This window comes from Sinocyclocheilus grahami, unplaced genomic scaffold (assembly GCF_001515645.1).
Source record: "Sinocyclocheilus grahami isolate Dianchi unplaced genomic scaffold, SAMN03320097.WGS_v1.1 scaffold91.1, whole genome shotgun sequence".
NCBI lineage: Eukaryota > Metazoa > Chordata > Actinopteri > Cypriniformes > Cyprinidae > Sinocyclocheilus > Sinocyclocheilus grahami.
In genome coordinates, this window is record NW_015505270.1 from 1,313,682 (window position 1) to 1,341,577 (window position 27,896).

General features: G+C 38.6%; 2 protein-coding genes and 2 long non-coding RNA genes across 4 annotated transcripts in view; 3 read left to right on the forward strand and 1 right to left on the reverse strand.

Annotated features, from left to right (window-relative positions):
* The first annotated feature begins 4,562 nt into the window (after positions 1 to 4,562).
* Positions 4,563 to 17,458, forward strand: LOC107587267 (elastin-like). The gene is made up of 27 exons (XM_016274984.1): positions 4,563 to 4,638; positions 4,798 to 4,803; positions 5,788 to 6,018; positions 6,268 to 6,384; positions 8,702 to 8,728; positions 8,831 to 9,031; positions 9,264 to 9,290; positions 9,425 to 9,574; positions 9,661 to 9,723; positions 9,839 to 9,865; positions 9,991 to 10,212; positions 10,539 to 10,649; positions 10,815 to 10,892; positions 11,096 to 11,281; positions 11,396 to 11,458; positions 11,651 to 11,701; positions 11,797 to 11,829; positions 11,914 to 11,991; positions 12,164 to 12,205; positions 12,303 to 12,542; positions 12,941 to 13,120; positions 15,275 to 15,412; positions 15,503 to 15,532; positions 15,664 to 15,885; positions 16,953 to 16,982; positions 17,075 to 17,323; positions 17,412 to 17,458. The coding sequence occupies exons 1-27, from the start codon at positions 4,563 to 4,565 to the stop codon at positions 17,456 to 17,458; spliced, it is 2,925 nt and encodes a 974-aa protein (XP_016130470.1).
* Positions 17,459 to 17,509: 51 nt separating this feature from the next.
* On the reverse strand, positions 17,510 to 18,684 carry LOC107587292 (uncharacterized). Its single transcript, XR_001609456.1, has 2 exons — positions 18,585 to 18,684; positions 17,510 to 17,704 (listed from the first exon to the last, which is right to left on the reverse strand). It is a non-coding gene; the product is annotated as an uncharacterized lncRNA (long non-coding RNA).
* Positions 18,606 to 19,272, forward strand: LOC107587293 (uncharacterized). Its single transcript, XR_001609457.1, has 4 exons — positions 18,606 to 18,658; positions 18,901 to 18,939; positions 19,054 to 19,086; positions 19,174 to 19,272. It is a non-coding gene; the product is annotated as an uncharacterized lncRNA (long non-coding RNA).
* A 2,432-nt stretch (positions 19,273 to 21,704) lies between these two features.
* Positions 21,705 to 27,896, forward strand: part of LOC107587268 (LIM domain kinase 1-like) — a 26,480-nt gene continuing 20,288 nt past the window's right edge. The window contains exons 1-12 of the mRNA XM_016274985.1: positions 21,705 to 21,708; positions 21,868 to 22,185; positions 22,287 to 22,409; positions 22,496 to 22,546; positions 22,652 to 22,699; positions 22,816 to 22,956; positions 23,045 to 23,083; positions 23,175 to 23,351; positions 23,678 to 23,861; positions 23,939 to 23,995; positions 24,737 to 24,802; positions 24,982 to 25,023. Of these exons, the coding sequence (XP_016130471.1) occupies positions 21,705 to 21,708; positions 21,868 to 22,185; positions 22,287 to 22,409; positions 22,496 to 22,546; positions 22,652 to 22,699; positions 22,816 to 22,956; positions 23,045 to 23,083; positions 23,175 to 23,351; positions 23,678 to 23,861; positions 23,939 to 23,995; positions 24,737 to 24,802; positions 24,982 to 25,023 (1,250 nt within the window). The remainder of the gene's footprint in view (positions 21,709 to 21,867; positions 22,186 to 22,286; positions 22,410 to 22,495; positions 22,547 to 22,651; positions 22,700 to 22,815; positions 22,957 to 23,044; positions 23,084 to 23,174; positions 23,352 to 23,677; positions 23,862 to 23,938; positions 23,996 to 24,736; positions 24,803 to 24,981; positions 25,024 to 27,896) is intronic.

Here is a 27,896-nt window from a genome sequence, read left to right on the forward strand (position 1 = left end):
TGAACTGCTGTGAAGTCAAAAATGGAACAGACTTTACCTCATAAAAATCACAGTGTGTGTGTGTGACAATCTAAATCAATCAAACAATGTCCAGTCGTGTTCTCACACTATTCCTGTCACCAGGTTAAATCCTGGACAGTACACTGTTAGTTCGCTCTGGTGTTATTGCTGCCATAACCAATAGCAAAATGATCACATCACTGGGAATCAGGCTGTGAAGAATTCCCAGCAGTCTCCCTGTAAATTGCACAAAAAAAAGTATTCAATTTGAGACTTCACCATGTGATATTTACATTGATGTTGAACTGATTTAGGTTTTTCATCTTTTAACCAATAATATTCATAAACACAGATGAGAATCCATTGCATTGGCATATCTTGTATTATGTGTTCATGACAATAATTGTAATACAGCATAATTAATTTATAAAATGCACACCATTAAACTTTTGTTAAGGACATCTTGAAGTCAGTTCATAAAAATATACAGTGGGGTACAAAACACTGAGACTAAGAATAAGAGAGGTTCATTCTTACATTTAACGCTAAATTTAATTTAAAAAAAGAAAAACAAAGAAACAATATGACAAACCAAACAACAAATATTTACGACAATCCGATATTTTTATTAATTTTTGAATTTAACTTTTGACTCAAATTACTTCCATAATTATAAACTGAATTAGAAAACAGTTAAATAAAAGTATTTTACTAGTGATCTCAGACTTACAATGGTCAAAACCCTTGGTGTTAACCATGTTGTAGCATGCAAATAATATTAAATAGTGTGCAAAGACCTTCTTCAGCGTAGGCTTTTTATCTTTCAACCAATAATATTCATAAACACAGAAAAGAATCCAAGGCACTGTCATATCTTGTATTACGTATTCGTGACAATTAAAGCATAATTTTCCTATTCTTTCCATTACATTGACTGTGCTCTGTGCACCTGCTTGAACTCTTGTTTGTTTAAATATTCAGGCCAACCACAACTTTTGTATAGCTCAGACTGCTATAAAACAAGAGAAATGAGCTGAGAAATCTCAGCAGCAGTGCCAGCTTATCTGAAGGACCCTTGGAACCGTATTGTGATACCCCTCCTTGCTGAGGCAGTTTCCCTCAACCTGCCACAGTGTGTCGGCCCTTATATAGAGAGCAGACATTAGGTAAACGCAAGGTAGACATAAGGTAAACTGAAAACAGGCACTTTTCAGTCAACAGCGGTATTCATAACTGCGATATGCCTCTCTGCACTGGCACTGGGAACACCCGCTGTAGGATTGTGTGCGTAACTGTTTTATACAGACAAGGAGGTGGTAGAATTTACAATGCACCGTCATAAGCAGCTGTTAGAACAAAAAGAAACTGCAGGCAGTGTGGTATTGGAGGTATTTGTATTACTTGATTACTTTTTAGGTCAGAGATCCTCTGCAAAACAAAATCACATGCCAAGTCTGCTTGTGTTCTTATTAGATCAAGCCTTATCAATGTACACTGTGTTCTCAAGCTTTTCTTCAAATTGCTTTATCAGCTTAGGAGAGACATAAATCTTATTTGTTTCTCTAGTTCTTTTTATTCAATGCATTTTCACCACAAAACTATGTTCCTCCATCAAAGTGACCATGTAAAACTTTTCAACCATGTTTTGTGAAAGGCAGTAAAATGCTTTCTGTCCAATGGTGAACTCTCTCTAAAAAAAAACACTTTTGACATTTGTCTGAATCAGCTGTCAACCACTGAATCAGTGTATAACTGGGTCAGCAGATAGCAGGCTTATCGCTTTTCACCTATACCAAACATAGTGTTCAGCTTGTTTCAAAACTGTCTGCATACTGGATATTAAGTTCACATGTGATTGTCTTTTATTAAAGGTTTCCCATATTAGCTCAGAGGGGATTGCCTCTCATCTTAGGATACAGGAGCATCATGTAGTTGTAACAAAGTCCACTGCAGGCAAGCTTACTGAACCCATGTGCAGCTTTTATTTAAAAGGCTTGAACTATACAAATAAAAACAATACTTGACTTGATACCAAACCATGAAATAAACTTGAACATGAACACAGACAAAGACTCACAAGCAGTAGTTGCACAAAACAAAGCTATACAATGGAAAATGAAACATGAGGGCCATATATATATATATATATATCTCAAACAAATGGGGTCACATGACACAATCCATCCAATGACAGAGATGAGCTGAGGAACATGAACCAAAGAGAAGGCAGGACAAAAGACCACATGACAAAACAATAAATCAATGAAAACATGACACAAGGAACAGGGAATCACATGACTAACAGAGGACATGACTGTGGCAAAACTACAAAATAAAAGTTTGTTATGATGCAAATTTACAGAGACAGACTCATTATTATATATTTTACAACTAGCAGGTGCCTTTAAATATTTAGTTGTCGATGCTTTCTCCACAGGATCATTGCACAGTTATGGACGTGGATGTTGTTTACTTTTGTGGCTTGGAAAGTAAAGACCATCCATTCATTCTTTTTTTCTAATTACAGAGATATGTTTCTTGCCAACACTTCCCCTCTGAACCTCCAAACACGCACACAGAGACACACACACCGAGACACACGCACACACAAAGGTATACACATCTACATGATTTTACATTGAATTTAAAAAAAAGTCCATCAGTAGAGGAATGACCTAATCTTATTCCTTGCCAATAGCCTGAAACACAACTAGTGCTTGAACGCCGACTTTTTGGCAAAACTCCTCCAGACCAAACAAGGAGTGCTAGACAATCTGGGTTTAAAACTCAGCAAGGGGTGGGGAGGGGGATATGGTACCTTTCCAGAAAACCCCCTTGGTTCCTTTACAAAATTTTGACACAAACTGCCATAATGTTTGTATAATATGCAAGAATCTAACAATCTAACGGGCAGTTGCGTACAGGCAACAACCCACGAATGCAAGTGACCATATGGAGTGATACCTTTGAAGAAGAAACACTATCATAAAAAATGACTGTCAACAAATGACTGTCAAGATTCAGGAACATTTTAAGCTAGTGAACGACATTTACAGCACCTTTAGCGTAATGTGTGACTCATACTTCTATTGTCAAATCTTCTGGACATCATTCATCCTAAAAGACTGTTTGAAGTACATTACAATTTATTGCCTATTAAGAAGAGAAACAACTTAATTATGAAAAGGCCATTTATGTATTGGTCCCTCTTGTAAGCCTCCATTCTCAGAGGTCACACTGAACCGTTAAGGATGCACCATTATATCAAAAGTCTTCATGATTTAGCCATCAACATTCCAGTTGGATCTAAAAGTTTTGGGGCTACATGGGTTATTAAAATCTGTGTTGTCAACCTTCAATAATGTGTTCCAACACACACCCATTCAGTGTTTTTCCATCACATACATGATCTTCATGTGAGCAGAGGCCGGGCGGTAGCGTGAGGAACGACGGGAGGGTTAGAGTGAGCAGAGGCGGGTGGGCTTGAGAACGGCGCGGCCGGCGATTTCGATGAAGGAGCGTCTGGAAGGACATGTGACGACTCCGGGCTGGACTCCGCTTCGTCCACGGTGAAAGCCGATCCGGCGATCGACAATGCAAAGTTGTAGTATTTCCTCAGCAACCAGCACGGATCAGCTCCAGGCATGACGAAGCAGATATCGTCCTCTTTTGGAAGAACAAACAAAGTAGTTTCGCTTTCACAACGACGCACACAGCATCTTTACGGCATGGCGGCGGAAACAACAAAACTACAGCGAGAATAAAATTTACGGCTTCTTTCTTTGCGTGAACATTTGGGCGGCGTTATGCAAATCTTCCCACATAGCGATGTAGATATGTGGGGGCGTGTTAGAACGAACCGTTTTAGGTAGGCATGGCTGACTCTTAACTTTTATAAAGAATATCTCTTTGGATTTGAGACTTTAGACTTTGCAACTTTACAGATCTTCTTTATGCACCAAGAGCTTGTATCATTCCAAAGAGAAAGGAAAAATTTAAATCGCATCATATGACCCCTTTAAACCTCAGAGGTGAGCACTCTTCCTTCTTGAATGATTGAATGATGGGTCCGGTCCTTAATTGTTACTTACACCCCCGTAGCTGAAAACAATATATCATGTAATAACCTTATCTGGAGTGATTTCTTACTGCTTTTGATTGGATAAAAAAGAAACACTCTCCATGAGAATATCTGGCAGACGTTTCTCTTGGTGAGGTAGATGTTAAGAGAGAGAGAGAGCTCTCTCCCTATCCTCAAATATCTCAAATGTCTTTATTTTTTGGCCAATGCTTTGACTCATGTTGGCAGAGGTGACCCAAATAAATGCACTAACACCAGTCATTTAGGGGGGCTAGGGGTGGGGTTAGAAAAAAAAAACAATGTACAAGACCCAAGTGTGCTAGTTTCCCTTATTACGTAGTGTTCGTCCATCCTGACTTTCTTTTTTCTCTCTTTCATACTGACCCCTTATCCTTCTTGTTGAAGACATGGGTGTGCAATGATTTGCTTTTGGGGGATAAAACCCACAGTTTGGGAGTGGAGAGGGATATTACAGAGCAGCATGGCCTGGAGTAAAGTACCTCTACTCTTGCATGGATTTCTCCTGCTGGTTCAGTGTAAACCCTCCCTGCAAGGAGGTAAGGTCTCTCCAAACTCATTTGGCTTTTCTTTCTTATTGCATTTCAGGTGTATTGCAGTTTTGGCAATAGCATCACACTCTTTTAAAATTAGTAGCACACTGCTGACACTGTATGCACTTAAGTTGTACTTTGTTGTCTATATTCTGAATGTTCTAGGTACAGGTAAAGGATGGATGAATAAAAAAAGTAAGCAAGTTGAATTAAAAGTGCTGTACTGAGGAAATGCTGTGTGCATTGTTGCAGGATGGTTTATTGTGTAATGAAATTTGAATCAGGTCTTGTTTCTGCATGATTTTTAAATCGTAATACTTTATTTTTGGATAAAACTAAATATTAGCGAAGTATGTAACATATCAGTGAAACATGATGCATTTGCATTTGGTTAAAGTTTTCAATGTAATTTTAAGTTTAATTTGATATAATCACAAATAGTACTCTATAAATCCAGGTGGATTTTTATTTTTTAAAAATGTAAAAAAAAAAATTAAGGATTTGAAGTCACTGTTTATGTTTATGGATATGGTTTCCACTTGTCATTTTTTATTCAGGTAAAAGGAAAGGTCTGAGAAATTCTAATCCAGATCATTACATCATATACTAACAACCTACAAGCTTTTCCCAGTGGGTTTGTAGAACAGACTAGTTCTAAGCTCTTGTAAAAGGTCACGTATAGGATGTTGTTCTTCATATGAATCACATCCATTATCTGTTCCCTTAGTCTCCACCTTAAACAGCAAGGCAAGAGGACACATAAACTCATGTGGTAATGCATTCGGTGCTGTTTGAGGCTTCACATGAAAGACTAGATGCAAGATTAGTTAGAACCCCCTGGGAATGTGGCATCATCACTGAGTAAAGCACAAGAATGGTCCTCATAAACTGGTAATGTGTTGCAGGAGTTAGATCATAATATGCATCAGCTGACATTTTAAATGAAAAAAAAAGTATGGGTTTGCAGTGCAAACAGTGATGTTCACAGCTTTTCAGCAGATGTGATAATATGTAATAACGTTTTAGAGAATATTCTCTTTATTCTCCTCATATCAATTTCAGATTTCTCAAATACTTACAAAAACTAAAGGTTTCCTTATTTCTTTATCCTGCACAGGACATAAGGAATTTACTACTGTTCACTTTCTCTCTCAGGAATCTACATACCAGCTGGTGCAGGGGGAGGAACTGGAGGTGGATTAGGGGGTGGTCTTGGTACTGGAGCTGGATTTGGTGCTGGAACCGGTCCAGGAGGTGGATTTGGTGCTGGAATCAGAAGTGTTGGGCCGGGAGTTGGTCCTGGAGGAGTTGGAACAGGATTAGGTCCAGGTGCTGGTCCTGGTGGTCTTGGAATAGGGCCAGGAACTGGCATAAGACCTGGAACTGGTGAGAGTTTACATTTATTCTTAAACATTTCATGTGCAATTAGTGTCCATAGCTTCAAAATCAGTGCTATAACAATCTTTAATAAATTAGCAACTAATAAAGAATATTGCATTGTAATATAATAATTTGTAATATTTCATATTTTTCATGACCAGGAGTTGGTGTAATACCTGGTAAGTGGCTAAATGTCTCTTAATTAGTCATTTTAAGTTTGATTAAATTAATATTTACTTGTCCAACTTGGAACAGGTTATGGAGGTGGTGGTCCTGGGGGGCAAGGTACTGGACTGGGTGGTGGAGGCCTTGGAGGAGTTGGGCCTGGTGTTGGAGGTCTTGGGGGAGTTGGACCTGGTGTTGGAGGGCTTGGTACAGGAGGACTTGGTACTGGTGGATTAGGCGCCGGAGGCCTCAGAACAGGTTGATGAATTTTCCTTTACATATTATGGTACTGTAACGCCCCCTTCCTGCCACTGGGAATTTTAAGGGTGACGCCCTGGCAACCCTTTACGGACATCTTGGCAATTGAATCGCCATTGGCTAGTACATTTTTTTGTTTACTCGCCAGAATGAAATACTATACTTATATATATATATATATAAAACCATGAACTTAGGACTGGTGCTGGTGCTTTTTTTGGTCATTCAGTGTTCTTGTAAAAATAAAAACAATAATACTGATAAGATATTATTATTATTATTATTATTATAAGAATTCTACTAATAAGAACAATATAAAGCGCACCAAGGATTAACAAGTTTCTGGATTCATGAATATTAATCAGGTTGTGTGCGTTCGCTCGAACTGATTTGCTGAAATCTAAACAGGGACGATAATAGGTGAGCACCAGCCAATGAGATTGTCGTTTGCGCATTAGTTCCGCCCACTACCGGAAAACCTAGCATTTCTTAAAAGCTGAAGAATTCCAAAGAAACTCCTTTATTTTGACAGGAAAATAAAACAGAATATTGTTTACACGTATCACATCAATTCTGCATGTTATGTAAGACTCTCTCGCTCTCGCTCTCACTTTGCGCGTGTGAGAGAAAGCGACAGTGAGTCGTGCGTCTTCACACTAGAGTTTACGCTACGCCAAATACACAAACACAGGTGCGCTGCGCATTTATTGAGATGAAATGATAAATAGCACAGATCGCTTGACGGAGAGTGAAACTCTGAAGCGCTCAGTCAGAGTGTTTGGCGAGTGAAAATACATCTGTGCTAAACTTATACTCAGCATCCAACTCATACACTGGCGAGTAAAATCTAAGAATTTATTAGCCATTGGCTAATACTAGACATAATTTAGTCGCCCAGAGTGAAGATTTAGTCGCATATGCGAGTGATTTACTCGCAATGTAGAGGGTTGCCAGGTTCTTCTATATAATGGGCTTAATTTGTTTAAATTCGTGCCTATCTATTTCACACCTTTATCACAAAATATCAGGAAAAATTAAATACAACATACCACAAAGACAAAAAGTTAATGCAAATTGTAATTTACTTGAGTGAAATTAATTTGTTGTCCATAAATTTTTTTTATTTTATTTTGTGTTACAGTGGTAGTCTTTTCAATAAAGTTTCTATCAAACCACAAGCGTGTAATCCATTTCTATCAAATGAGCGCTATGTGTAAAATCAACAGTCAGCAATATGAAAGAAACAAAACCAAGAACTGTCACAAATCAATGAAATATATAACACTCTAAGCCGGCAAATACTACGTAAAATACTTTGAGGCCAAAAACGCAGGGCCACTTCACTCACTTGAGCCACAACAAAATAAAACTGAAAGCAGGTACCTGTGTTTACGATATCAGTCGTTTAAATCAGGATCATACACAGTCACAGTCTGTTGGTTTCCTAATCGGAATCCATCCCCCCGAAGCACATTCGGCAGAGGTCAACGTCAATCCAATCCTCCAGGCAGCGCGGGCGCTGCCTAACTTGACGATGCCCTGCCGAACTTAGAATCCTCTCACTCTGGGTCAGCAGTAGACAGCAATTCAGTCACCACGGTTCACGTCCGTTATCGTTCTCCTTATCACTTTCCTTGCCGATGATCGCGACCATAAACAGTTAACACGAGATGCATTGGCTCGCCACCAATAGTTCTCCAGTAATGTCTGTGACGCATTTTAAATTAATCGGGAACCTTCGTAGTCCCGCTTAGCCAGCAGTAGGCCTAACTCAACAGTAGCAGTTACTCAAAGGTCCACTCTAATGTCCTTGAGATGGACTACCATGCACATATTTCTAACGAAAAACACATATACAGGGAGATATCTAGCCGACATCTCCCTTCTCTCACTCGTACTATCTTCTACTGCTCCTTCTCTGTCCGTTCTCCCATCTTGTGCCACCCCTCCTTCATATCCTGATACCTGGTAGGTTATTATTCACAAAGTACCCAATCCCATTATAAAGAAAATAAAAATGACAGACCCAGCAGTTTAGGTTATCTCCAAGCACATTTTTCTACAGTACATTTTAACCTAACTTTATACAGTTTTACAACTTTATCTAAATCAGAAACCCATAATAGATTCCCACATGGGCTACAGTACAATAATGTACCATAAAATGTATTTAACATAATTAATATTTTGTAATTACATATCTAACTATTTAGGGGCATGCTATTGAGGCACAAAAATGATTTCATGAATTTGATCTTTTTCACAGGGTCATTCATCAAGCCACCTAAAACAGGTGTGATGTAACGCATGCTAAAAGTTGGGGTTGATTTTAATAATAAAGATTGGCAGAGACATTGCCTTTACATCAGATGAGAAATTCATTGTGTCAACACAGGAGGATATGGAGGTCTACCAGGAATTGGACCAGGTGGTACAGGTGTGGGTCCTGGATCACTTGCACCTGGAGTAGTTGGTCCTTCTGGGATTGGTCCAGGAGGCATTGGACCGGGCGGAATAGGACCTGGTGGCATTGGACCAGGAAGTGTCGGACCTGGAGGGATTGGTGCTGGTGCTGGAACTGGAGGCCTTGGAGCAGGTAATATTTCTCAGAATGTAATTTTACTAATAAGCAATCAAACTTATCTGAACTGTTGCCTATAAGGTTCTGCTAGTCTTTGTTGGGGATTGTAGAATAACTCAGTGTAGCTGAGCCAAATAAATACTGGAAACTTCTCTTTTGTTGGTAGGGTGGTAGATATTTAAATGGTTAATAGATTGAGACCGATCTCAAGCACTTTTTTATGTCACCTTTTTTATTCTATCTGTAGGTGCTGGTGGCAAACCTCCTAAACCAGGTGAGTGGGAGAAAACTGCATTCAATAAAGTGTTCACATACAGTACATCTGCAATTCCAATTACATACATTAAGTTAAGCAAATAATGTATTGGTTTGATTAAGGTTTGCATGAGTCTTGCTTCACACAAACAGGTTATGGGGGTATTCCAGGCACTCTTGGAACCGGAGGTCTTGGTGGTCTTGGACTCAGGCCAGGGGGTTCTGGCCTTGGAGGTTTAGTACCTGGTGGCTTTGGTGTTGGCCCTGGAGTTAGTGGCATTGGCACATGGGTACCTAGACAAGGTAGAGATACTCAATCGTTTCAAAGTTAAGCAATCTTTTATGGTGATGTTTCTTACAACAGAGAATTCTATAATTTTTTTTGTCAGGTGTGGGCACTGGTGTGGGAGGGTTTGGCCCTGGTGGAGTTGGTCCAGTAGGTGCTGGAAGAGGTTAGAAAGTTAATAAAATGGAATGTTAGTAATTATATATGGATATTTAAAAGCTTAATCCTAAATATAATAGGTTTTGTTTAGTACCATTCTTTTTTCCCTTTCCTGCTTCTAGGTGTGGGAGGAAAACCACCAAAAACAGGTAGGCAATCTATAAGACCCACTTTCATCTTCACTGAGAAATTTAAGGTAGCTTCACACACACACACACACACACACACACATTATTTTCAGGTTATGGAGGTCTTGGTGGTTATGGCCCAGGAGGTGTCAGCACTGGAGGTATAGGACCTGGTGGCATTGTTCCTGGTGGAGTTGGACCAGGTAGCGTCAGGCCAGGTGGCATTGTCCCTGGTGGCACTGGACCTGGTGGCATTGTCCCTGGTGGCATTGGACCAGGTGGCATTCTCCCAGGTAGCACTCTCCCAGGTAGCATTGGACAAGGTGGCATTGTCCCTGGTGGTGCTGGACCAGGTGTCTTGAGTCTTGGTAAGACATCTTTTTAATCAACAGTAGACACAACAACAGTTTTTTTATTAATACCTTTGTGATTCTGTTCATAGCACTATTTAATAAAAATAAACAAAACAATTTTGCTTTGTCACAGGAGCAGGCAGAAAACCTGGGAAACCAGGTATGATGTGAATTAAAAAGTATTCTGCAACAAAAAAAGTGTGCACTCATACTTAAAATCCATATGTTGTTTTTGCTGTGAACATCACTATTTCTTATTAATTCTTATAGCTATATCAGTCATAAAACAGTGTATTGTCAGTCGTTTCAAAATGCATTTAGCTCAGATGGTCTAAATTTAGGTTATGGTGTGCCTGGGGGTTTTGGTGGTGGACCATTTGGAACAGGAAGTCTTGGAGCAGGTGCTATTCCACTTACACCTGGAGGTGCTGGAACAGGCTACCCATCAGGTGGTAAGAATATACTTCCTTTCCTCATATGTTGTAGACATGAAATAATAACATAAACAATAAAAAAGAAATACATTTAAAGATGACCAGGGGAAAGTGTTAATATTTTGAGGGGGTTAAATTAAAAAGGAATATTATCTGCTGCTTAAAAATGGAATTTGTTTTTAGGTAGCTATAGTGGATATGGTGGGCCTGGAGGTCTTTATCCTGGAGCTGGAACAACTGGTCAGAAACCACCAAAACCAGGTAAAGCTAGATCTATGGACATGACCACTGGCTTAAATAAAGGTGTGATATTTGATTACTTTGTAACTTGTAGAATGAAACAAATCTTTATAAAATTGTCACTATTTTATATCACAGAAAAAAAATCACTTTTTAAAAAACGAATAAATAAAATGTATTTAAACTGCACTAAAAACATGTTGTATTTGATCCTTGTGTAATAGGAATTGGACCTGGAGGTGCAGGAATTGGACCAGGTGGCACAGGAATTGGACCAGGTGGTGCAGGAATCAGTCCAGGTGGCACAGGAATTGGACCAGGTGGAGCTGGAGTTGGGCCTGGAGGTGTAGGAATTGGAACTGGTGGCACTGGAACTGGAATTGGAGGAGCAGGAGTTGCGCCTGGTGGAGGTAGGTTTTGAGGGCCATGACTCTTAAGCTACTACTGTTTGCAGTTGCTTGCAAATTTTCACCTTTGCAACTTTTCAATTCATTATGGCTCCCAGCATCAAACTGGTTTACCAGGAACTGGAACTGGGACAAGCGCTGGGGGCAAAGTCGGAAAGACTGGGAATGCACCAGTGCCAGGTAACTCCGTCTACTGATGGAGCTCCCCTTTTGTTGAAATAGTTTTATCAAATCTTTGACAAGAAAGCATTGTTTTATATTTTCTCTTTCTGCAAACAAACAAGGTGTTGGGATTTGACAGTTACAAGATTTTCCACTGTTTCTAGAATATTCATACACATATGACATCTACATTTTTGTTTTTATATGTAGGTTTTGGCGGTAGAGGCATTCTGCCAGGTGTAGCAACGGGATCTCAAACTGGTAAGCTTTATGTGGTTTATAGTTTCATAATTGATAGCTTTATCCAGCAATTAAAATGTTTTCTGAGGCTCTGGCTTCGATTTTGTTGTTTATAGGGCTGCTTGGTCAAGGTGCACTTGGAGCTAATGGTAAAATTAATTACTGAGAGAACAGTTCTTTCAATAAAAGGTATCAAAACTACTTCTAACAGAGCTCACTTGTCTTTTCTTTAGCAGGAGGCCGCGGAGGATTTGGTCAACAAATACCAGGCGTGTTCCGTGGATATCCTCTTATATCACCAAAGTCTGGAGGTAGTATGCATGTTTTTATCCATTGTTGTTATTTACATTTGAGATCAACTAACATAAATTATACTTGTCAGCCAATTAAATTAGCTTCTCATTATTTAAAATCAATTTATTTGCTTTATGAGTTTAGAGTTTTAGAGTATTTATGGAAATGTACTTTCTTACTTCATTTAAGGTACATGTGCAGCAAAATCTCAGGCTAAAGCTGCCAAGTACGGTAAGTCATGCAGGAAAATAATGTAAGACTTTCTTAGGAACAAGAATTTCAATATATGTCTAAACAACATGCTTGATATTGCTGACTCTCCTTGCAGGGGCTGGTGGTGTTCCTGGTATCGGTGGTGGACTTGGTGTAGGAGGTATACCAGGTGCAGGGGGTGTTCCAAGCATAGGTGGCATACTTGGTGCAGGTGGTGTGCCAGGCATAAATGGCATTCCTGGTGCAGGAGGTGTGCCAGGAATAGGAGCTGTTCCAGGTGTTGGAGTAATTCCTGGAGCTGGCGGTGCAACTCCTGGTGTCCTTTATCCAGGAGCTGGTGGTACCTATCCTAGGGGTAAATTTATGATTTATTACAAACTGAGAAATATTTAAGGATTATCTAAAACACTGAAATGTACTCAAGTCTTATAATATCCATGGATTGTCTCTCATTAGGAACTGGGGTAAAAGCTCGAAAGTATGGTAAGAAAACTTACAGATTCATGTCATATACAATCACCTGGCTGACAACTGTCTCTTTCATGGAAAAATTATAGGTGTAAAGAAATGATGGTAGGTATCAGGGGGAATCCAAATCTTAAATATTAAGCCTTTTAAAATCAGTTAAAGTAGAAAAAGACAAATTAAACATGAAAAAAGCTTATTTTTCCGGATTGAAGTTTATCATGCAGCATATTTAAAAACGGAGGTTCGTCTTCATTTCTATGCAATTTTGGGTTTTTTATTTTCTAGTTTCAGGGATAGGAACTGGTGGACTTCCTGGTTCTGGTTTTGGAGTGGGTGGTCTTGGAGCGGGAGGACTTCCTGGTTCTGGTTTGGGAGTGGGTGGTCTTGGAGCTGGAGGACTTCCTGGTTATGGTTTGGGAGTGGGTGGCCTTGGCACTGGTGGAATCACTGGACTTGGTCCTGAAGGTATCTAGAAAAAAATAATTTTAGTTTTAAAATTACCTCGTTTTGTTGTTGAAAGTTATTATCATTAACAGCATGATTATCTACTTTTCTGACATATTTTAGGATATGCTGCAGCCAAAGCAAGAAAATATGGTACAACTTTACATTTTGCATTGTAGCGTCTCGACCAATCTGACACACTAATTTTAATTTGATTTAACAAATCAATTATTCATTAGGTTAACAAATCGTCACAGTCCCCTCACTCAATAAACTGGATGCCAGGATATCTGCTGAACACCAGGCCCTCTGGTCACCGTGACAACTAATCATGATATCACTGGTTTTATGACCCCCCAGGAATGTGAGAAGGATAGCCCACTCTTGTCCCAAGGAAAAGCAGAGTAGAAATGGACTGTGTTCTAGTTAATCCATAGAAAAAACGTTATTTGAATGAACACACATATTTCTTCAGGCCATTGAGTATATTATTGTCATTGTGTATTTTGTCTTTGATATTCTTAGACTATTTTAGTATGCTTGTGAGGGGACCCATTCCTGATCCTCCCTTTTCACTATATGTAATCTTACCTTGTTTAGTATCTATGAATTTGCCTTCTTATGATCGAAACAAGCGTGTATATTATATATTGGTACATAGGCAATATATATTAGGGCCCTGAGAATCGTTAATAATTTCGATTTAAGTCCATTTGCAAATTACCATGCTTAGAGAACAAAGGATCGTAAACCCTCCAGCAATTGCCACCTCCCGCTCGGAAATTCCATTCTGCTCATTGGACAAGCCCATCTTGAAAGGCGGAGATCTTCTCCGACCTTAAAGGCCCGGCTCCAGGGACCCGCCCCAGTCGGTGATTCAGTCAGAAGCAAAGATGATGTGAGAAAAACGCTTCAGGATACAAAGCATCTGTGCCAGGCCTTTCTTCGGCCTAGTCCTTTCCATTCATCAAGTAACACTGACTCAAACTGGTTCTTCTCATCGACCCGAATTCAGCAAAGATCTACGGGAAGCTTTAAGATTTGCATCAGGAATCTCTTTCAGACCGCCGAGACTCGCTAAGTATCAAACTTAGTCTTATTAATTGATACATTAAGTATCAGTTACACCTTTTTACAAAGGTGTGTTTGAACTCAGAATCTGACGTATCCCTGAAGGCTTTGATCTGTTGAATATACATGCAAAGTGTTCCATAAAATCCATTCTTTATGCCTCTTTCTATGCTGAGTTAAACTTTAACCCTTTCCTATACCAACTGTATGTGTGTGTGTGTGTATGTGTATGTTAGACCGGCTTAATGTGTTTATGTAGTATGTTAGACTAGTTTAAGTGTTTATGTAGTTAATAAAACCTTACTTGTATCACACTTGACGTGTTCATTGTTTACTCATAACCGGAGTCAATAATCATGCAGATTTACGTTACAAACTTATAGAATTGTACAGTAAGAAGGTTATTTCCTTTAACCAGGAAATTAACGTTCTTAGAATTGACAAGACGGTTGACCCTGAGTGGTCAGCTAAATATCTACAGTGGATCTAAAATATGAATAGTTAATTATAACTAGTTATGGTTAATTATTCATATTTCCTGTCGTTGAGCTAAATTCGCTACAGCATTTTACAATGAAATAGATTTTGGTAACGGCAAATCAACAGTAATGTCATTATAATAGTCTTCGCTGTGTCCATAAATACACATTTTTGCACAGGGGTAGCCAACCCTGCTAATGGAGAGTTACAGTACCGTAGCGCTAACCCTAATCAAACACACCTAAACCAAGATGCTGAGGATTACTTGACAATTGCAGGAAGGTGTGTTTGAACAGGGGTTTTTTTTATATTTTGAGTTTTGTCAAAATTCCATATTTAATTTTTGGCTCTGTTATTTGGCTCTTTTTAAGTTCAAAAGAAATATAATTTTAACATGCCTCTTTATGATTTAGTGTATGTTGTATACCCAACGTCTGGGTTCCTCAACTAGTGTCCCACAAGCCAAATGCAATCCTTATCATTTTTACATAAAATCACAGTGTGATTTATCACTGTGCTCAGATTTTATGATTTTATTTTATATATAATTTGTGAAATTCTAGTCACAGTCACAGAACCTTAAGAAATGTAAGACATTGATATTCACTGATAAATCCTTTGTAGCCCATCTTGGACATCCTGGTGGGACTTTAGGTACTGGAGGAGCAGCTGCGTCTGGTGTTGGACTTGGTGGACTACCTGGTGGAGGAACTGGTGGACTTCCTGGCGGTGGTGCTGGAGGACTCCCCGTCTCTGGAATTGGTACCAAATCATACCATCATATTGTATAACAAAGTTTACAATAATGAAGTTTGGTCATATTTAATAATTAAATACGCTGATGCTTTGCAGGATATGCAGAGGCAAAAGCTCGTAAATATGGTAAAACAACCTTTAATTGAATCCTTCAACAAACTGCACTGTTAAATTAATTATGATGGTTTTATTGATTGCATTTATCATCTAAACTTTATTGTAGCTTACAACCTTAAATATTATATTTATTTTTCTAGGTCTGCTTGGTGGAGGTGCTGCTTTAGGCCAAGGCACTGGATTAGTTGCAGGTATTCCAGGTGTATTGCCAGGCACTGGTGTCGGAACAGTTGGGGCAGGGGGTATACCAGGAATTGGGGCTGGACAAGGAGGTGTCATTGGTGTGGGTTATGGTCCAGGAGGTGTACCCGGTGGTGGCCTTGGACCTGGTAGTGTTCCGGGAAGTGCATTTGGACCTGGAGGTAAATCAGTGTTTCTAATGACTTCAAACACTGGGCTGATCAAATTAGTTCAGAACCGATGAAATTTGCAACATTGACACTGTTATTGAACTGAACTGAATCAACACTGAACTGACTCAAACTGAGTAACGACACCACTGTCTTCAGTAGAGCTGCTTATAGCTGAATTTAACTTGTTTCATAATTAATGAATTTTACACAGTTACCATCACTGAACTGACTGGCGCTGAATAATGACACTATTGTCTTGCTGCAGCTGCTTTACAGAAGAATTTGGATTTGCCTAATTTTTGAAGTTTGCATCATTGATTCTGTTACTTTTCTGTTTAAAACTGTAAAGCTGCTTTGAAACAATCTCTATTATATAAAGCACTATAAAAAATAAAGGCAACTTAACTTAACATTATACCCTATTTTTACAAACTTTGCTTTAGAGTGTAGTTTTCTCTAACCCACCAACCATAGTAATGCAATGTCATAAGAAAATGATAGCTTCAACCTTTTTTGGAGTTTAATTAAACCCTGGCCAATCTGGAAACCTAAGTAGCATATCTAGCCAAGTATATCCCCAGATGACCTTTCTTTGGTTGACTAAATTTAGCCATCACATTCTTGAGCACATTCTAATGTCTCATCAGTGTTATCCAAATGGATAACTGTATCATTCAAGCACACAGCAATGTAGGTTTAGCATGGTTAGAGCAAAATGTTGTTTATCTACTGGATGTTGATTTTAAGTAGTATTTCGATAATCTGCTCTTCTTCCTCTGTAGCTCACCAATGTGTTAATGCATGACCACATTGGCCTGGCCAAGGTTTTTTGAGGTGACATCTTGAAGTTGTTGGACTAGAGTTTGTTTTTTTATCAGCAGGTGAACAGAGATAAAGATTTGGATCAGTGAAGGTCCCCATAAAAGCACAAGCTGGGCTATAAATATGTTGCTGTGCTCATATTTGAATGCTTTGTAGAAATAAGAAGTTTAAACTTTCATATAAAGAACTGTACAGAACTGTAGCTTAAACACTGCTAAATCATATTTCTCCAATATTGACTTCTTGTGTTCTAGGATACGCTGGGGCCAAAGCTCACAAATATGGTAGGGGGAAGTTAAATAATCTCCAAAGTTTAGTATCCATTTAGAAAAATACAAATTATAAATGACATTTTATCTACACATTTTGCAAAAAGGCGTTACTGGTGGAGCTGGTGGAACAGGATTGCCTGGAGGATTAGGTGGGTCACTTGGTAGTGGAACAGTGACAGGTGTTGGAACTGCTAGAGGAACATCAAGTGGAGGAATTGGACCTGGGGGGGCACCTATTGGCGGTTATGGACCAGGAGGGGCACCAATCGGTGGTTACGGACCTGGAGGGGCACCTGTGGGTGGTTATGGACCAGGAGGAGTACCTGCTGGAGGATATGGACCTGGCTCTGGAGGTATGCTGACAGACATTATATTACATATATGCAGTTCAGGCGTTCTGTGTATTTCCAGATCTACATTTATACTTTGCGTCCAATGCAGCATATCCAGGTGGACCAAAGGCCCTAAAATATGGTAGGATATTTTAAACCAATTTTTTCATAGTGTCCCCCCCCCCACACACACAATTAGGCATCAACACTTGTTAAATTATTTTAATCCATATGTAGGTCCTGGTGGTAGTGGAGGTGCTGCAGGACTTGGTCTGCAGGGTCAGGTAGGAACCGGTCCAGCAGGAGGATTTGGCATGGGGGCAGGACCAGTTGGTGGTTATGGTCCAGGGACTGTAGGAGGTCCCTGGTCTGGATTTGCTGGACCAGGACTTCCTGGTAGTGCTGTTGGAGCAGGAAGCAGAGGAGGGTTTGGGCCTGGTTATGGAACAGGTGCTGGAGGTAATTTAAACCAGTCAGAATAGGTCATTTACACAGGAATTAGAAAAGCTAGATTATTAAAACTGTACCTGATCAACTTATCTTTCAAAATTATGTTCCGATAGGATATCGTCCTGGATCAAAAGCAGCTAAATATGGCAAGTTGAAATACACTACATACACTTACATGTATATTGCAAGTGCCACTTGATCATTGATTAATACACTGTACATTCTAATTGTCAAAATTGTTACCAAATATTTTATGAATACAATTATAAATATATCAATTAATATTCATCAATGTATTTTTTCAGTTATATATTCATATTTAATGTACATTACAAATATTTTAAGAATTAAACGGTGTTTAAAATCAACTTATTATAAATTTAAGGGTAAATACAGTCAAACCAAACATTATTCAGACACCAGATATAATTTTTGATATTTTTTTTACTAGTGGGTGCAGGAAACTATAGTTCATTTATGTAAGTGAGGATAGCAAAATAAAGTAAACTGTGACATCTTATACCCAAAAAATCTTCATACAGTGGACTACCAATAAAACTGACAAAGATTTGGGACCAAAAATTATTCAGACACTTTGACCTGACCATGTTTTGCTTAATTGTTATCTGACATTATCAAGATGAATTTGTTCTGACACAGTTTAACTCTTCTCGAGTTCTTGTCATATTTTATTACCATTTTCTAAACTATAGCGAATAAACTGTGATAATGTGTTAAATGCTGAAGGTGTCTGAATAAATTTTGGTTTGACTGAATGAAATTTTTGCCTTGGAATAATACAACATTAACAGAGAATAAAACCCATACATACCTTGACAGGTTTACCCGGATCTGGAGGTGTCTTGGGAGCAGGAGGTGTACCAGGATTGGTAGGAGGTCCTAACGGTATGTGAAGCTGACATGAAGATGATTTATTTATTTTTTTTTCTGTTAAAGGGACACTCCATCAAAAAATATTACAATTCTGTCTCATGTCATTCCAAAACTACATGAGTTTCTTTCTTCAGTGAAACAGAATAAAATAAAATAATTTGAGAAATGTCTCAGTGCTGTTGATTTTTTTTGTCCATATAATGCAATTCAAATAAATAAATAAATACTTTTTAGTTTACTTTTTACTTTTTTAGTTCTCCCTGGAGGGCTTGGGACTGGTGCTGGATATGGAGGTAAAGTTTTAATTAAAGTTTTAGATAAGCAATACTAATCACTTAACTTGAAATACAGTATGTGGTCTAAGCATTGGTGGGTGAACCTGCTGATTTTTTCATGTCATTCTAAAGGGTATGGAGGAGCACAAAAACCACCTAAATATGGTAAACCACTTATGGTATTTGATTTTTATAATTAAAATGTCACATGTTTACAGGCTAAGAATTGACCGATGCATCTCCATCTAATAGGACAACCAGCTGGTGGGGTCAGAAGTGTGTTGGGTGGGTCGGTACCAGCAACTGGTGGAACTGGGGCCACAGGAACTGGAATTGGAACTGGTGATGATAACTGCTAAAAGAGGACTAAATAACACTTAATAGATACAGATAGGAATTTGTTTACATGTTCAGCGTTACATCACAGGTGGTTTAGGTGGGGCTGAAGGTACACCAGTTTCAGGAACCAAACCAGACAAATATGGTGAGTTGGTGATCTATGGTTATATCATCTAACAATCCATGTCTCCAGTGAAATATTGCTATTCCAATTTTCAATTTAAATCTGGGGTACCAGGCATCATAGGAGGAACAGCAATTCCAGGTAGTACAGGTGCTACCGGCACAGATCGTGGAGCAGGACCTAAACCTGGAGTTGATGGAGGTAATGCAATTAATTTGAAATGTAAGATACACATATCATGTATAGTGTCAATAGTGTCATAATTATCAGACTTACCTGTTCCATGTTAGTGATTGGCAGTCCTGATGGTGCAACTCATAGTGCTGGAGGTGGTCAAGTTTATTAACTTTTTACCTTTTTACTGTATTTTTTTTTAACTTTCTTTCTTTCCTTCCTTCTTTTATTTGTATTTATGTTTTTTTTTTTACATCCCATCCGATCCCATACATCTAGGATAAAACAATTGTCCTTTAGACATTGTAAGAAAAAATGAGCAGGCGTTTCCACCTTTTAGCCACCAGTTTTATTTTGTGATTATTTCAGAATCTGGCGGACCAATAGAGGGATCAGGTGGGTCTGTCGGAGGTGGTATTTTAAGTTGGATTTCCATCTTTTTAAAAGGATAGAAACTGAGCAGCATGTAATCTTTTTCAGGTGCTACTGGTGGGTCCATTGATGCTGATGGACTTGATGGGGTTGCTGGGACAGGAATACCCATTTTAGCTGGAGAAAAACCAGGTAGACCTTTCCTGTTCAGTAAGCTTGTTGACATCATGATAATCTATTGCATTTTGTCTTCTACTTTTGGTAATTTTTCTATTTGTCTGTAGCTCACATTTAATTTGCATAGAATAAAAAGTATTGCATCTTATGTGACACTCAAAAACCCAGACAAGCCTATAGACATAAAAAGTTCACCAGATTAGGTCTGTTCAGACACAATCCCTGGCCAACTGCACTTCACTGAGTGGCTGGTTGATCACAGTGCTTAAGTATCCTATTTTGGGTTATTAGCGCCTAGTTTCAAGTTTGAAGCATGGCTTAACTTGCACCATGAAATCATGCTTTTATTGTCTTAAACACTGAACAGATAAGGGAAAAGAGGAGGTACTTGATTGACTTGAAGGTGCTAGGTGCTGCCTGTCATACTTTGTTTTCCACCCTCCAATTTTATGATACTTGTATATTTTGTCAGAATATTCTTTAAAGATTTAGCTTTTTGGTCCACAGAAGAAAGAGAGTCATGCAGATTTTGGAGTAAATTGTGTCAGAACTTTATTATTATTATTATTATTATTGGCAAACTAATTCCTTAAACGAGCTCTTCATATTTATAGTGTGGAATTAATAGTATTGCCATCAGTATACTATGTAGGCTAACAGCTGTTTATTCATGAAGACCATAATTTAGCAAAACCACATATCAAATGCATATAAAAAAACATTGGATGTTCAGAATGATTTGTAATTGTTTTGTAATTGCTTATTAAGTGTTGAAAATGAATTTTTAAGAGATAGGTCTACATGTGAATACAAAATTACTAAACGAATGACCACATTTTTTTGTTCATGTTTTAGGTGTTTCTGGAACTGTACCAGGTTTGTATTTTAGCTTTTAGTTGTGCAATACTGTAAATGAACAGCCATTTATTACATCTGAAAATTCCTATTTACCTTATTGACATTCTCCATTTTTAGGTGGAACGGGGTTGCCACGACCAGAGAGTAAGATCTGTCATCGTAACCTGAAAACGGATTACTGACCTCACATGAGAAGAGATCACTGAGCTCAAGATTATGTTCACTGTTTCTTATTTTAGTAGTTGCTAGTGGTAGTTGAATTCTTCAGCAGCCTATTTACACAAAATTATCCACCTACGTCATGTTCAAAACTGGCTAATGTTACGGCTCTATCTAGTGGTGGAGGAGTCTCTCGCATGTGGTCGTCGTAGCTTATAAAACTTATTCTTTTGATATGTATTGAGCTTTGGAATACTTTTAATGTAAAGATATTTTGCATTGAAAATTCACAACATAATCTGTATGACACAGAGACAACTTTTAGTTTATAACTTTTTTTCCAGAGGACTTAAGGTTAGTCAGATATAAAGCAATTCCTAAGAACGAGCATTTTTTTATTGGTTCCCTTGAAAAGTTCCTATTTTAGGCGTTTAGAATGGTGGTTTTTGACTGATTTTCAGTTTATATGAAATAAGTGATGTTGTAGTTAACATCACTTGAAGAGGCTTTTATGCTTTATTCATTCATAAATGCATGTTCCAGTGTGACTGAATAACTTGAAATAATGTTGTTCTTTCTTATGAGTTGGCGATAGTGGAACACTACCAGGAGCCAAACCACTAAAACCCCCAGGTACTTCATGGCATTCACTTTACTCTTATAGTCTCTATATATTTGGGCAAGCAGGTGCTTTTTCATTTGTAGAAAGATTTATTTTATTTATCTTACTGTATGCATTGGAGGTGGAGCCATTGCTGGACGTGGAGATACTCCGGGCACAATTGAAGGAGGATCTGGAAGTGTAGGTGGTGGTCCAGGTGGGGTTGGTGGTGGGCCAGGTGGAGTTGGTGGAGTTCCGGGAGGAGTTGGTGGAGTTCCAGGGGGAGTTGGTGGAGTTCCAAGAGGAGTTGGTGGTGGGCCAGGTGGAGTTGGTGGAGTTCCGGGTGGAGTTGGTGGAGTTCCAGGGGGAATTGGTGGAGTTCCGGGAGGAGTTGGTGGAGTTACAGGTGCAGTTGGAGGAGGTCCAGGAGGAACTGGGGGAGGAGTTAAACCCTCTAAAGGTGATTTGCTGTGAAAATCTTGATCTGTAAAATGTCTATTAGCTGTGTTTTTCTCTGTTTATAAAACAAGGACTGTATTACAATCAATGCGTTTCTTCTAGTTTATAGCAGTACAGGTGGAACTGGAGCTCTTGGAGTTGGAGTTGGAGGTGTAGGTGGAAAGGGTCCAGCTGGAGCGGGAGGAGTTGGACTTCTGCCTGGAGGTGGTGGTTTACTACCAGGAGGTGGAGCTTAATAAAGTGCACTTAAAATGTACAAAAGAATGTAATTAGCTTGTGCCTATGTATAAGGATTTGTAAATCTGTTATAGGTTATGGAGGAGCAGGAGGTTTAGGAGCTGGTGGGATCCAACCAGGGACTGGTAAAAAATGTTCTGATTTTTAAAAAAAACACATTCCTTATATTTTTAAGTACCAGTACTGACAACTATTGTTTTGCTGAGAACTGTGTATATAATTTTTTGCAGGCTTCAGGTTCCCCAGTGGGGCTGCAGTGGGCAGCAAACAAGGAAAAGGTACCAGAAAACGATTTGCTATTCCACAATTCTTATGATGAAAAAGGAATTTGGTTATATTTTACACACTGAACTGGAAAGACTGTTAAATAACTAATTTATCACTTTGATGAAAGTTTATGGGGCAGCAGGCACACTTGGTGGGCTTGGAGGCCCAGGCGGATATGGACCAGGACCCTTTGGCTATGGAGGTGGTCCAGGTAGTTATGGTGGTGGCCCAGGCAGTGCTGGTGGACTTGGAGGGTCTGGAATTGGTGGTAAGTTTCTGAAATGTTTTTTCTTCTGAAAATTTGACTACAGACACTTTTTTTTACATTTTAATATTTTATTTATTTATTTATTAAGGGCTTGGCTATGGTCCTGGTGGAGTAAAACCACCTAAAAGTACGTAAAACCCATCAAATCAACATTTTACTACTACAATAACCATTCCTTTGTAGGTTAGACAAAATTTATAATCACAATTTTTTATGAGGCTATGGAGGAGCTGGAACATTGGGTGGGGCTGGAAGAGGAGGCATTAGTGGAGGTCCTGGAGGACTTGGTGGTGGTCTAGGAGTAGGACCAGGAGGTGCTGGAGGCATTGGTGGTGGTCTAGGAGTTGGACCAGGAAGTATTGGAGGTCCTGGAGGAGTTGGAGGACTGGGTGAAGGTATCATGTACTTTAATATACATTAAACATAAGTTTGACAGTAGTGCAAAAAAAAAACTAATTGGAGGGGTTTTGTTAAATGTGAGCCAACATCATCACAATTAAAAGAACCAAAGACTTAAACTACTTCAGTCTGTGTGCATTGAATTTATTTAATACACGAGTTTCACAATTTGAGTTGAATTACTGAAATAAATGAACATTTCCACGACATTCCGAGTAAAACCACCTAAAAGTACGTAAAACCCATCAAATCAACATTTTACTACTACAATAACCATTCCTTTGCAGGTTAGACAAAATTTATAATCACAATTTTTTATGAGGCTATGGAGGAGCTGGAACATTGGGTGGGGCTGGAAGAGGAGGCATTAGTGGAGGTCCTGGAGGACTTGGTGGTGGTCTAGGAGTAGGACCAGGAGGTGCTGGAGGCATTGGTGGTGGTCTAGGAGTTGGACCAGGAGGTATTGGAGGTCCTGGAGGAGTTGGAGGACTGGGTGAAGGTATCATGTACTTTAATATACATTAAACATAAGTTTGACAGTAGTGCAAAAAAAAAAAAAGACATTGATGAATTTTTTTTTTAGGTGCCAGATATCCAGGTGGTGGCCTGGGAGCTGGAGCTGGGAAACCTGGGAAATCAGGTTCTTGTTTTATAAAATAATAATTTAATTGTGGCTTATTAATACAATGTCATTACATTAGCTTAGGGGTCTGAATATAATGATAAACCTACTAATTGGGCTCGGAAGATGGTAGAGGGAGAGCCCTTGTGAAAAATAAGTGTTAACTGTATTTAATGTGGACTTGCAGTGCTCTTCACGTCTTAAGTATATTTAAAAAAATTGACTTGCAGAAACAACAAATGTTCACCTTCATCATTACAAATGTGTAATTAGAAATATATTTAAATATGTGACATGCAAGTTTCAATAGAAATTACATTCAAGTATATTGTAGTTTACCATGAATACTTGTCAGGACAATAAAATGAAATTACATATAAAGATGTAATCAAGTCCTACATAAACCGGTCAAAAAAGCACTTTAAAGTTGCATTTAATATAAATGTAAAATATAATAATTTTTTATTTAATTATAAATATTATGTGATTAAGTGTCCAAAAACATTACATTAAGTTCGCACTTTAGTATATTCTTTTCAAGTGTGTTATTTTTCGTAATAAGTAGTTTTTAAAAGTAAAAAGCAAAGAGTTTTTCACAGGGGAGTATAAGTAGTAAATTTGCACAGAATCACTCACATCAGTTAATACCTCTGGCAGATACCTGGTGATCAGATATGGCTGTGGCAACATGAAATTTAAACACTACTGACATCTTTGCTATTATATGATTATAATGTTGACATATTCTTTGTATTGTAGGGTATGGAGGTTTGGGTGCAGCTGGAGGCATGGGAGGTGTTGGAAGCCCACTAGGAACCGGTGGAGGTAAAGTTACATTGTATTCAGCTTTGTCACTTAAGATTAATATGTTAATAAGGCAAATTCACTAAACTTATTGCATGTTTTTGTCAAATTCTTATTCTTGCCTCACCAAATGAATGAGCATACAGAATGTAAAATGTTGATGGATTATATTTACTTGCCTTTGTTTCAATGTCCTAAAGGCTTTGGCACAGGTGCACTGGGTGGTCAAGGCTATCAGCCAGGTGAGCTATTATATCCTTCCTCAGTTCTCCTTGTGCCTGTTGGAGAAATGGGCTTATCCACACCTTCCATTTTTCTCTCAGTTGAATTTATGAAATGCTTTGAAAGAGCAGATATCAGGATACATAATTGCATTGGATCTCTTCCTTTTTGCACATCCATTTAAAGTCTATGCAACCAAAACCAAAACTTTCACACATTAAAAAGTACATATAGACATTGTATAAGTAATTCATATGAATAGAGCAACTGAAACAACATTGTGTGTGTGTGTGTGTGTTTGAAGAGACACAATCACTTTATTTGATCAAGAGATTTTATTTTAGGCTTTTATTCACATATAAACAATGATCAACACACAATTAGAGCACATCAAACAAGGTCTGAGGCTTAGCTCAAACCTCATTAATTCTTGTGGAAGCTTGATCGTGCTTGCATGACACGCAAGAACAAACCTTATCGGTTCTAGTACATCAAGTTAGCACGTTTGAGCATTCAGTGGCCAAATCTGATGTGCTTTTTGTGTTTCATTTGTATTTTCAAAGATGTTGTGAACGACATGAGAAACTATGAAGAATTTTTATTTTGGGGTGAACTATCTCTCTTAAGTACTCTAGGTATTTAAATGAAAATAAAGACAGGGACAATTTTAAGTAATTTTCCATTACAGTTCTGAATGAATTACATGAATTTGTTTGATTGTTCTGTACACAACAAGGTTGCATACATATGGACATACAGGTGAATCTCAGTAAATTAGAATGTCATGGAAAAGTTCATTTATTTCAGTAATTCAACTCAAATTGTGAAACTTGTGTATTAAATAAATTGACAAATACATCCACATTATCCTTAAAAACATTCTGAATCAAACACTAGAGCAAAATTTAGGTGGTGTGTGATGGTTTACTGTACCAATGTGTTACAGTGATCAATGTAATTGGTTCAGTGTGATTAATGAAGAGTTGTGCTTATATTATATTGTATTGTAGGTTATGGTGGCAATGGTGCAGGGGGACCTGGAAGTGCTCCACTTACACCTCAGCAATGTTGTTACACCACACTCATTGTTAGCTAATATTTCAAATGCAGCAAATGATAAAATTAGATTTTTGTCTAGACCTGTACATTATCCACAACCAATCACAAGTATTTATTGCATGTACATGTGTGTTGTATGATTCTTTATAGCAAAAGCAGCCAAATATGCAGCTCTTCAAGGCTTTCTAGGCGCAGGAGGCTACAGAGGTACTTAAAGGAGACATATTATGCCCCTTTTCACAATATGTAATATAAGTCTCTGGTGTCCCCAGAATGTGTCTGTGAATTTTCAGCTCAAAATACTCCACAGATCAATTATTATAACATTTTGAAAATGCCTATTTTGAGTGGAAGCAGACACACGCTGTTTTTCGGGCCTGTCTCTTTAAATGCAAATGAGCTGCTGCTCCCCGCCTCCTTTTCCAGAATAGAGCTGGGCCTTTACAGCTTGTACCTGCTAAAAACATCATCTGTTTTGGTTCTGATTATCATGTTTATCGCTCTGAAATCATGCGTTTTAAACCATATGAGTTTAAACTTCTGATATACGGTTTTCTGAGCGCACACATCCGAAGCACACGGACAGAAAGCATCTGTCACAGCATGTGAGTACTAAACTAAGTTCTCATTCACACACAAGTTTACATTTAAAACACACGAGTTACAAAAAACTGTGGGTTATGTCTGTGAAGGTAAACTGCTGGGAAATAAATCGCATATTTATTTTACATCTGTGTGGCAGCAGCAATATACAGTAAATAAATCAATAAATCCACTGCTCTGTTGTCTCTCTGAGGCTGGGACTCTTAATAGTGTTCTGTGCTCGTCTGTGCAGCCAAAGACAGAAAAGTTAGCATGTTTTGCTCAAACTTTCGCCATGGCATTAGAGCTGGTACACCGTTGTCGCTTGCGAAATCAAAATGATGGTGCCGTGGGTGGAAATTTACAGATTAAGGTGTGGTAATATTATAATGAGATCCCTTGGCCACGTCACCAAGGGAGCGAAATCAGACTTGCTCGTTTTCTCAGACTGGCATTAGAGCTGGTACACCGTTGTCGCTTGCGAAATCAAAATGATGGTGCCGTGGGTGGAAATTTACAGATTAAGGTGTGGTAATATTATAATGAGATCCCTTGGCCACGTCACCAAGGGAGCGAAATCAGACTTGCTCGTTTTCTCAGACGCTTGCAGAAAAAGGTTTACCAAAACAAAGTTACTGGGTTAATCTTTTTCACGTTTCCTTGGTTGGTAGATGCACCGGGGACCTGATTATAGCACTTAAAACCTGGAAAAGTCCGATTTTCATGTCACCTTTAAGTAGATATAAATGCACTTCTCTCAATTTTTCTTTGGACCACACTAGGGGTTGAACGACTTCCGATTTTTTTGTCAACATTTATGTGATCAAAGTCGAGTCAACATCAACTAGTCGCTGATGATGTCATTAATGAACAAATAAGCCTGAAGCTTGAGCTGAGACTTCAATACCTTGTGCACAGATATGACACAGTGCTGCCCACATGGCTATTGCTCCTATAACAGCTAATTTTTATCTTTTTTTTTTGTATATTTCTCACAGATTACTGCTCGTTCTAAATCAGATACAGCTAAAGTAGCTGTCACGAATCCGGTTCATGAACTTTCCAATTCATTGACTCTCGCACTACACACTGTTGCACATCACCCCGGACTACATTTCCCATCATGCATTGCACTGATTGTACTCAGCACGAATTGCACACACCTGTTTACACTGATTGCACCCAGCTGTTTCATATCACTTCCTCACTATTTAACACTCACTCTGATCCCTTCCCTCTGCCGAGTATTGTT

Excerpts from the sequence above, each read along its gene's own strand:
- LOC107587267 (XM_016274984.1), top strand. The coding sequence starts at position 4,563 with ATGGCCTGGAGTAAAGTACCTCTACTCTTGCATGGATTTCTCCTGCTG. Across the intron at positions 9,724-9,838 it reads TCCAGTAGGTGCTGGAAGAG|GTGTGGGAGGAAAACCACCA; the intron begins GTTAGAAAGTTA and ends TCCTGCTTCTAG. Across the intron at positions 13,121-15,274 it reads CACTGGACTTGGTCCTGAAG|CCCATCTTGGACATCCTGGT; the intron begins GTATCTAGAAAA and ends AATCCTTTGTAG.